Here is an 11,845-nt window from a genome sequence, read left to right on the forward strand (position 1 = left end):
CAGGATAAAATTAACCAATTGTTAAAAACTACAACATTTAAAAGTTGCTTCACTTGTTTCTTTAGTGTGATCTTACCATTTAGAATATAAACTGAAACCATATAATACATAGTATGTAACTTCCAATATTCCAAACCATAACCTAAAACAAATTTTATAAGGCTGTATTGATTCTGGGAGAATGTGTCTTGCACTAATCCAAAATGGTATTAACACTAGCATAGTGCGAGATTCATGGCACTATGACATTATCTACAGATCGCTTAGAGGAAAGATTAACACATCAAAAAATATTGTGCTGTTAGAATTTCAGTGTAAATAAATCATAATTGTTTTGATTCCAAATTTATTTATATAGATCATTTATGCATTAAAGTTTACACTCTTCATATATATTTTATTTTTGGCTGATTTACTGCTTATTATTTTTAACAAATAATAATACTCCTGTCTTTATTATTATTACTACTAGATATTTTGGGAGCCTTCTGTAGTCTGACCTGAGTAACAGAAAATAATCATACATCATCAGAAAGATGGACTCCCGTGGAGGGATACAGTAATGGAATATTTTTCCTGTCGAAGCCGATTAACTTTTTCCATAGGCTTTCTCCTCCTCTAACCTACGGGATATACAAGTACTGCTTGATTTCCTGGGGAATTGTTATGTGGTGAGATATTATACTCAATGTTTCCTATGCCATTTTCTCCACATGTTTTGGAGGATCCCTGTGGATAAAGGAAGCCTGGTTAGAGAGTGTATGTGCAGCTCTTTGTGTGGAGAATGGTCCTCCAACCCTGGAATGAGGGAACTGGGCCATTCTCTTCATAACATGGTGCAGATGGACTGCTTGCCAGGCTTCATCCAGTTATACGGAGTGCTCCTAATAGTTCTCCTTTAGAAAACAACTATATAACCACACTATCAGCATTTTGACTACCTGCATTTTTAAAAAGCATTGCTTGGAACTATTAAAAAATAATATTTATTATGACAAGATTAATTAAACAAAATTAGATGAAATTTTCCTGGGGTCTCGTGGATATAGTGAAAAGTAAGGAAGTTCAATTTTCTTCTTTGACTTTGGCCGTGTGAATTCCTTTTTCATGAGCATACCAGAAAGTATGAAAAAAGAGAAAAAAGGTACTGAATTGAGGCTCTTGGGTTAGTTAGGAATGAATTTACCTGTGTTTGTTTGAAAATCAAATAGAGGTAACATATTTAAAGTATATATTACTTGAAAATAACCAGACAGCTATTCAATGACCATCTGTCTGATTTCAAGCATTAATTTTCTAGTCTTTACCTTTTAGAGATTAATGTTTGCATATGCCCACACACGATTTTTCTAGCTATTAATATGACAAATCAAACTGTTAAAATTAAGCAGTTAAAATATAATTATGCAGGGCAGGCACTACTGGACAGTTTTCTTTTTGAATTTTTAGTACTCATGTCTTTTCTGGTTTGGTTTCTTTGCCAGTGAAGTGGGATAATAAATATATTCAACTAGCTGGGTCTGTGGAACACAGATTTTTGAGAAGTGGTCAGAATTCAACACATATAATCTTTTTTTCCTCCATATCATCTTCATCTCCATCTCTATTTCCTCCACTAAACTCCCTTCGGCTGCCCAGACATGACTCCTAGTCACAGAGAGCAACTGAGAATTGCAAGATTCTTTTCAACATAAAAGAAGGCTAAAACCCTTAGTCAAAATCCTAATATCATGATGATGAGATTCTTCATTAATTTAGCAATTAATCTCTCTCTTTTTAAAATTAGAATTAACAACCGCACCAATTCCTTTATGTTACAGGGCCCAAAGAGAACATAAACATGCAGACACGTGAAAAAAATACTTTGACTAGACAGCAAAATTAAAGGAATTTCCTGAAAGCAATTTCCTTTATTAATTTCAAGAATGCTCTGGCCTCTTTGTTTTTCTAAAGTGAGACACCCTAGGGGTGACTTAAGTTTGTAAAAAATAGACCGTGAGAACAGTTTATTAATGTTTGGGAGGGAGGAACCCAAAAGAGAATTATGTAGTGGGTTCACATTCTTCCTCAAAGGGAGTGAGTATAGCTATTTACAAAAAAATGTACTTCTGATAAAGTGCTCCTGAACTTTACATAAACGCAGTTACTTAGTTGTTAAAATTCTATGAAAAGTTACAAGGAGCAACTGCCACTATTGAATTTTATTATTTCAAAGAAAATAAGCAAACTGAGGTTCAATTATCTTTAGTACCACATTCTAGTTATTTTTTTTAGATACTTCAAAAGATTAAGAATTAGTCTTTTCCTCACCACATATGACCAATTAAATATAAAATACGTGGAAAATCCTCACAATATACCATTTATTCAGCTTCTAAATTCTGTAGATCCTTAATATTTCAAAATAAGAGAAAAACTCGTCAATGTGATTTAGTGAAAAGTCAGAAATTATATTTTTTAAGAAATTTGGTAATTCTAGTAGAAGTTTTGCTGAACAGATGCTAATCCCAAAGACGACTGTGGACATTTGTAGATTTAACGTTTATGATTTTGACTACTGTGAGTGATCACAAGCATCTATTGGAAGGAAGAAGTAATTTCTAATTTTGTTGAGACATAAATGTGCATGAATATGTGTGTCTCTATATATCTGTGTATGCATGAGCATGTATATGAGTGTATGCATGCAGGTATGCATATGTGTGCCCATATGTGAGGATATGTGTATGTAGAGGATTCACATATATGAGTAAATGAGCTTAGCTGATCCAGTAGCTTTGCTCTTGACTGTTAATTGATGGGTGCACTGAAAGCTTGGGAAATTCACTTATGGCATTTAGTTGGAGGAATTATATGAGAGTGGTATTAGAATTTGGCACTGTGCAAAGGTCTTGGGATATATTCCTTAAGAACTCAAGGATCTATTTTGCTTAGTAATTGGCACATCGTTCACAGAGGGCATTACCACAGCTTCAAAAAAATGTGTGAAAACAACTTTCCCCAAAGTATTTTCAGTGAAATTATTGTTATCTTATTCTTTTTCTGCATATTTTTTGAAAAAAGTAGGTTATAAAGACAAATATACACCAAGTTTGGATCTTAATTATTATGATTTCACAGGGTTCAATCTGAAGATGGTAATGTAATATCCAGATGATTTTAAAGCTAGTATTTCATTATAATGGTGGGGAAGTATCTGTATGAGTACTAAGCTTATTTTGGTAATTTTAGTCACTGTCTATGAGGATTTATGTGGATTTACAGGCTGAAGGCTTTTTTCATAATTAGAAAGATAAGTGAATCCTTCTTGAGCAATAGGTAGCCAATAATAAATGCAGCAAAATCAGTAGAAACTATAGGCATAAGTTACCCCAAGGTGCTGCAGAAATATTGCTTTGCTTTCAGCAAACAAAACAAAACAAAACAAAACAAAACTGGAATTAAGTAAGTAACCCTTGTAACTAGGGTGAACGAATGCATATCAGATATTGTTACTATTTGATCCTGAGTCACTTGCATGGTCTATAAGAAAGGACATTAGAAATTTGAAAAGAATTTAGGTGCAAACATTGCTATCTAAACTCTAATTCAAAAGATGGTGGAATAAGTATCAACTAATAAAACAGATACTGACGCCATCTTCTTCCAGGCAAAATTATATGAAAAGATCATTGAATACATATATTTCCATAATTTCAACTTCCCTTCCTCTGAAATTGTAATTTATATTAGTGTCTGTTTCAATAAGCCAATAAGCAGTAGGTACTATGGTGTAATATTATGTTGGTAAAAGTTAAAAAAAAAAAGAACAAGAAAAAAATTATCAATTTCTCCAGTGTAGAAGAGACCACACTATTTATATTGGCAGCTGGACACTTGCAGATGGGGAGTTAGAAAAGGCCAGGGATTTCTTTCCCAGCCTTGCATGTCTCTGGAGCAGGAGTATTATGGATGACTAAGTTGTGATTTTCTTAGGTTCAAAACCTTTGGTCTTTTCCTGCTACCAAACATATTTCTTGGTGATACTGAGTGCTCAGGAAATGCAAGCGGATCTGAAAGAGGGCAAGGTAACTACTAGCATTTATTAAGCTAGCTAAATAAGAGAGCACTGTATCTGTAGCACATAGGGGATGATTTGGGTCATGATATATATTAGATTAGTTATTATGTTCTACTTGTATATTCTTTTCTCCGTCCCATAATATCTACTTTTCTGGATTGTTGTGAAGATAATATAATTATGTATATGAAAGAGCTTTATCAACTATTATGAATTACAGTCTATGAAAATGTCCGATTTTATAAACATTTGAGAAGACATCATCATATACAAGAAATAGCAGGGACTTGGGTGCTAAGCAGAGTTGGATTCAAATTCTACTACCATGCTAGGTGTAGGGGTTACAACAGTAAAACAGTGAAAATATAGTTGAGTTCTTTTATGTAACACATGAGTCTCAGTTTCTTCTTCTATACAATGGTGAGAAATAATTCCATTCAGGGTTTTTGTGAGGGTTGTGCAAAAAAAAAAAAAAAAAAATTTAAAGTATCTCATGGTATTATGTACATAGTAGATTTCCAATAAATCCTAGTCTTTATTCTTCTCCTATCAAAATATTTATTTTTTCTACCATTAATCTGGATAATAAAAATGACAGTTTGAACTGACATTTTACAATATTATATTTCTCTTTGATAACATAAAATTTCAAGACATTAGCTAAGCTCAATTACAACAGAACACATCCAAAGAAGCACATTGAACCATCAATAACGTCATAGAAAGTTGTCTTAAATGCTTTTTGGAGAGGCAGTGAATAAATGATAAATGAATAAATGAATAAATGAATGAATGAATAAGTAAATAGAGAATACTAATAATTAATAATTTAATAGCTGACATATGTTTTAGATGTTCTGGTTATAAATACTATTAAATTTTTTATTAAATTAGAGTAAGCATCAAAAGATGAAAATATTAAAGGAAATTAAATTTATTAAACTAATTTTGTGGTTTTCTTTATTTGCATTCTGTTAATATCAAAACAGGTTCTGTAAAATTACCATAGAAAATGTAATTTACTATCTATAATACAGAAAGACTATATTTAGCTTGTAGTCCATGAAAAATGTACAGTACTCAACCTGGAATATAATAAATATGAAAAAATAGAAATATTCAAAACACATAGCAAAATCTGGGAGAGTGTTTTCTTTTTATCCACGTAAATATTCGCTGTGTAAATACTTCAAGTTCAGAGTTCTTCAATCTTTATTCAAAAATAGTTATATCCTTTAAGTAGTTTATTACAAATTTATTTAAAAGAAAATTGAGAAAAAATTATTAGATATGTTTTGGTAGCCTAAAAAGAAAAAAATCCACACCGAAAAACAAATAATTTGCTCAGTCAGGACCTCAGGTAGTGCCCTTTTGTCAATTACCATAATGGAGGGACGGGGAGGTAGGAATCACAAAAAGGTGCCCTCTCTGGGTACATAACTTGCAAGAAGACAATCTCAGTGTAACAGAGAAAATACAAAAAGGTGCTCCTTTCTTTTAATTACAAGAGGTTAAGTCTTGCCAGCAGAGAGTGTGGGGAAAGGGTCTGGATTTCAGCCCCTGAATGTTCCCTGGGGAGGGCACCGCCTATACAAAAGTATGCTGCAACTCCATACCCAGTTCTTAACTGGTAATACATGAAAACATTCATTTAGATTCCTTAGGACACTTCATTCATTCTTTCTAGGACACCCCAAAGTCATTTACCACAGTACCTAACTAGAGATAGCCAGTGTTATCATTCAGGAATTTTATGAATAAAAAGCTCCAGGATTTTCACAGGAGAATGAACAGTTTTTGTCAATTTTATTTACTGAAATATTTTTATTTTGATCTTACTCTATATTTTAGTGCAATTCTCATGGCTAACAATCATTTAGAGGCCGTAATGATATCTTAAATAGCTGATACTAATTTTCATTATCTTAAGTGGCAAGATGAAAGTGCTGTAATAGGTTTTTATGTATTTGTAAATCAAAGGAAAATAATTTTTGCCTCTCTCCTCTCCTGGTGAGAAGGGTTCCAGGAAACTGAGCCTCAATCATAGGACCGGTTATTAACGGTTAGTGGAGCCAAGAAGGGAGAATCTGAAAGGCTGCACCTTAAGAGAGGTTGACCCTAAAGTTTGGCAGAAAAACCAAACAAATTTTCAAATTAAGAAGCTCTGCAGAAGAGATGTACCTGAACACAAAGGCAAAAGGGCAGAGACTTAGATTGGAATCCATGAAAAGAAGTAGAGCATGGAGTAGTCTTGAAAGTGATTAAACATCCAGTAACCACACCTGATAATGTTCCTGCACTAGCAGCAAGGTAGCAAAGTTGTCCAGATGCTTAAATGTCTACAGTTTACGGGGCTTAAACTCATCATTTGGGTCATAAAATCTTTAGGGGGCAATGGAGTAGTTGCCCTGACTGTTTATTTCCATCCCTTGCTTTCTTTCTTCTCCCTTTTATTTATTTTTTGGTGTGTATAATAAAGTCTTGATGATAATTCATTTTGAGATAGACTATTTCAGTACTTGAATTACTCTTTTTTGGGGGGGGCCTGGATGGCAGCTTATTTATTTATTTATTTATTTGTTTATATTGAAGTATACTTGATTTGCAATATTGTGTTAGTTTCAGTTGTATGCAAAGTGATTCAGTTCTATATATATGTGTGTATATATATATACTGAAATGTATATATATATATTCTTTTTCAGATTCTTTTCCATACTTGAATTATTCTTGGTTTGCAATTTAAGGTAGTTTCCAAAAAGAATTCCTTTAGGTCATCTCTGTGCCCAACTGAGTAAGGTTGCAATGTCTCCAAATATAACTCTGCAATATTTCTGTTATAGATCATCTTAGAGTTATAGTAATAGTTAATGAATCCATTCTATAGGGTACACCCCAAAACATCAGAAAATTAATATAGCAACACAGAGGTACCTAATTTATATCTGGAGAATAATTTATGCATTGAGAAACAGTGCTTCAAGTGTATTACCATTTTTCAGACACTGAATATATCTATATTATCCTATAGATTGATGAGAAAATAGGGCTAAAAACTAAGCAAAATAAGGGGTTATCCATATGATATAATTTCAAGGGGTTCAAGCAATAGCTTCTTTCATACCAAGATCTCTCTAATCTGCTTACTGTATTTTGAAATTCTATGATTGTAGTTTAAGGGTTTGAGTTCTATTTGATTACCAAGCCCTCCAGGAAAGTTGTCTATTTAAGTTGTGATAGCTCGTCTGTTCCTTAGCGCAAATAAGTTTCAAGACCTTTTTGAACACTGGTTTTGTTAGGGCAGAAGATGAAAGCCCTGGGCATCTAAGAGGACATGAAGAACAGACTAGAGGCTCCAGTGAAAAGGGTCTCATTGATGGTAATGTGTTGGAGCCGACTTGTACTAGCTCATGAGGGCTGACTATTCTCAGTCCCAATTCTGAGTTCAGTGATGTCAAGTCACTACTTTGAAATTGGCCAGAGAGGGAGTGTTTTATCACTGACATAGGTAAACACCATAAATCAGTCATTCTTCTCCCTGGAGAGAGTTACCTACACAATACTGGTCCTGTAACAGGAGACTGAGGACAAGGAAAATAATTTTCAAAAGTTCTCAATTAAGTTAGCTTTTTTTTTTCCCCAAAGTGATCATGGGTGATAAAAAAGCTGTGAATTTAAATGTCTCTTTAATTTTATTACTCTCCTCAGAGTAGGAGGCAAACTATACAGAGTTAGGGGCTGTTATTAAGGCTAATTTGACAATAAAACATGAGTTTGTGGTCTTATAACACTCATTTTCCTGGGATGGGAGTTTGCTCCATATGTTCATTAATTTGATAGAGAAGAGTGTTTGGAGGTTACCATCATTTTGTTATCCTTACTTTTGCATTGCTCTTTTTTGTAAAAACTTACTAGGTTAATGACTACATTAATAATATAGTCATAATGACATATTGTGTGACAATGACTCATTAGTTTCCATCGAAATGTAGCTAAGAGTGCATTAGTCAATTTAAACAGGTAAAATGTGTATTCTCTGTTTTGCCTGAATAAAACAAGCAGAAACGGTCCTTTGACAATGGAAATGTTTCCTCTTACAGTATACTGCCTTTCAAATAAGCCTACATTTTCATTTAAAATCATGTGAACTTTCCACTTTTCCATTAACCCAGGATGAGTAAAAATTTGCTAGCTAAGCTACAAATTTGTTTCTTATGTTTTACTTCTGTGTAATATTTCCTACAAAAAAAAATGGGCTAAAGAAGTATTTAGAAGTGCCAACCACTTAATTTTCATTCTAATTTAGGACTCTATGTCTTTTCCAAAGGAATCAACTGAAATCCAATAATAATTTCTTTGTGTGTGTGTGTGTGTCTCTTTGTTTTGTTCTTTTATTTTTATTATTTCTTTCACTTCATGAGGATTAAAACTGTAGTTCACATCCATTCTCAATGTCAGCTCTTGTACTCAACCAGCATTTATTTAATCTTTTCTTCTGAGAATTCCTTATTTATAGCTAGTTCATTGGTACATTTAAGACTTAGATTAATTGACCATAACTGTGTGGGTTTATTTCTCAGCTGTCTATTGTGTTCCACTGATCTATGTGTCTGTTTTTATGCCAGTGCCATCCAGTAATAATTTCTAGTTCTGTTCTCAGAATGCATCAGCAAGAGAATATAGGGTGGTCTCCAAAAAAGTAAGAAAAAAAAAAAAAAGGTATATATCAGTACATACATATACACACACAAAAGAAAGAGAAGCAAAGAATAAAAGAAAAAGAAAATGAATAATAAGAAAAAACGAGTCTTAAAGCAACACAAAAAGCCATGTACCTGCTCAATCCAAAAAGCAAAGCTGTTAAGCAGGAACCTGATAATCAATCTAGCTATAAATATTCATTTAGCAGCTAAGAGTTTGGGCTCTACGTTGTTTGCCCTTGTGCTTTTTGGACTCCTGAGAGTCTATAAGCAGGGCTGTATGTACAGCCTAAACACATTACGTGAACAAACAACATTAATTGGCTTTGGTATGCTGACACATGTAGGGCAGTCCATACTTACTTTCTGAAGAGGTAGTTCTTGTAGATCAAATTTAGACTTAGTCTGCAAGTTTAAAGTCATGCTTCTGCCTGCATGCATTGCTGAAATACCTCCATAGGGCAGCATGCCAAGGTTAACTGTGTTGTGTTTGTAAGCAGCGCTCTGAGTAGAGGAAATAATCATGTGACAGGATGTGAACACATGCTCAACAAACTGATTATTACATGAACATGTTTAAATTTATAACATTTAACTTGAAGCAGGCAAACAGTAACTTTCTTTTTTAAACATGCACTTGATCAGACAGAAGCATACAGTAAACAGTGTTAGTTATGCACATAATGAGTACCATCCAAAACTACAGAAAAGACAAAAAGCAAAGATAACATTCGTTTTACATTTGCTGCTAACTCAAAGGCATAAAACCTATCTCTTATATATCATGATTGTAGTGACTTTGGACAAATGTTCATCAGTGGCGGTCTATTAATTCAAAAATTTCAAACAGCGGGGTCTTAATCAAATTTTGTCAGCTGCAAATCTCATGGTCTCTTTCACATTGTGAGATTAGCACATACAAATTAGCTTAGCTTATAATTCTGCCTTAAAACTAATACACTGAAAAGTTAAAGCCAAAACCAGTCGCTTTTATTTCTCTGTCTATAGGCATAATTATGGCAACTCAGAAAAAAAGAGCTGGTCAAAAAAATCATTCAATCTGACCAGTGGATGATTGAATTTGCTAATTAGTTAAACCAGTCAACTTGTATGTGAATCCAAATATTCTAACTTTTTTGTTGTTTCTTAAAAATTACATTTTAAACTGGAAAAATTTCATAATGAAACTAAAGGAACTATGATTTGAACTATTAATGCTATTTATCTGATATACCTAAATACCTATAGAACATTCTAGTGATATTTGCATTGTAGCTACCCTTCAGTAGGTGCATCTAAGGTTATTCCAAGTGTCTGATAGGTAGTTTGTTTTTTTCTACAGAACTTCATTTAAAAATTAAAACATTTTGTATACCCTGTCATCAAATAGTTTCCATCAGTACAATCTCTACTTTCCATCTATCATGGACATGTAATATTTGACAGCATTTGGCCCTTTTAAGTAATTCTCTTAATTTGGAAAAAAAAATCTACAGAAGTTAACTTAGTACACTTTTTAAAACTGAATATTATTGAACATTAACAGCAGGCAGCTATTCTATTCTGAGGGCATTATTTGCAAAGAAATGATTTTTAGCACCAGAATTCCATCAACTGAAAGACTATTGTACTCCTGATGGTGTGCTGTCTACTAATCATATTTGTTATGGATCCCTGATTATTTCATCCAGAGATTTTTTTCCATTGTCACCATGCCAAAACTGAAAAGGACACTGAACATTTCAATCTAGCACTTGAATGACTCCTTAAGGGTTAAAATGACTCCAGTCTAGTGCTCTCTCAGCTCCTATGGAAGAGTAGCAATCTTAGACGTACGGGTTCATGTTTTCATTTCTCTCAGTCAAATGGGGCTCTATAGTGGAAGCATGAGCCTTGAGATAAAACCAAAGCAGAAAACAAGCATCTTTAGTCTAGGGTAGTACTTGGAGCTGCCTCTCCAAGGTCAACACCGAGCAAGATCTTTAACCAACATTACGTAGAACACTTAAGTTTATCCAATGTCCAGGCTTCTAGGCAGTTCTCTTTTATAAGGAATGGACAGAGATCTTGTAGTTTCTAGTGTAACTATTTGATTTCCAGGGTTCAAATCACTCAACTAAATTTCACTGGAAGGAAGCACACTGTGTCTGGGGCAATCTGACTTTGGGCAGAATGTTAAGAACAACAGTACAGAACCATTCTTACATAACAACTCTGTGTTCCAGCACCCTGGATTTATCTTGTTTTAAGTTTTAAGTAAGATACAGCCTGAATAGCTCAGTAACTCAATTTAGAGAGGGAAAGAAAAGTTACTTGGAGAAAAGAGGAAGAGCTTTCAGGATTTGATAGCCTGAAGCAATAATACTCTAAGGTAATTTAATTTCATGGAATTAAATGAGAAACTATTGAATATACATTGAAATTGCTCTGAAAAATGAAAGACAGACTGAGGGAATTATAAAGACAGAGGATATGTGAAGGCTAATTAAAAAGGGAGGTATTGTCACAGTAATGGAAAAATACATACAAATTTACTTTTAGTTATCTGGATCTGGGACAGGCAGGGCCTCCAGACTTCTGCTCATCCAAATCCCCCTTCCCCAGTCCTATTTTCCTCCCTCCAAATTCCTGCTCCAACTAGAGGAGTCACCTACTTTTCGGTAGCTCTGATCAAAGGAAAGGAACCATTTATTTGGGAAACCAGTAAATAAATGATGGTACCAAGTGCTTAAAATTTTGTCTTTTCTTTTTCATGCTTTGTTTTCACTCACTCCTCTGTTGCCTCAAATTACTAGTCATTGTATATATGCTCCAAAAAGCTTCTTATAACCTTTCTTGGCTAGTTCATCTTACCCTGTTACGTATGGTCGTGTCTACACGAGGCCAGAGTTCCCAAACTGTACTGTTTTATTTGGCCCCAAATATTTTCGCCCTCCAAGTTATCTGTCTACATGGAGGGTATAACTTGAGGTAAGGCATGGTGACAACCGACCAGGTGTCTCCCACTGACAGCCAGTCATGAGGCTTTGATGAGGCTCCCTTCAATGGGACTGAGCACACCTATTTGAAACAGACATTCTGATGA

The 11,845-nt window shown here is 33.9% G+C and overlaps 1 protein-coding gene across 2 annotated transcripts in view; it reads right to left on the reverse strand.

Annotated features, from left to right (window-relative positions):
* Positions 1–11,845, reverse strand: part of LRRC7 (leucine rich repeat containing 7) — a 384,748-nt gene that overhangs the window by 73,142 nt on the left and 299,761 nt on the right. The window contains exon 21 of one of the 2 annotated variants that reach the window (XM_061186458.1): positions 9,124–9,264. The exons of the other annotated variant lie outside the window; for it this stretch is intronic. Within the exon in view, the coding sequence (XP_061042441.1) occupies positions 9,124–9,264 (141 nt within the window). The remainder of the gene's footprint in view (positions 1–9,123; positions 9,265–11,845) is intronic. 2 annotated transcript variants of the gene reach the window in all.

The sequence above is a fragment of the Eubalaena glacialis genome, chromosome 3, assembly GCF_028564815.1.
Source record: "Eubalaena glacialis isolate mEubGla1 chromosome 3, mEubGla1.1.hap2.+ XY, whole genome shotgun sequence".
Lineage (NCBI taxonomy): Eukaryota > Metazoa > Chordata > Mammalia > Artiodactyla > Balaenidae > Eubalaena > Eubalaena glacialis.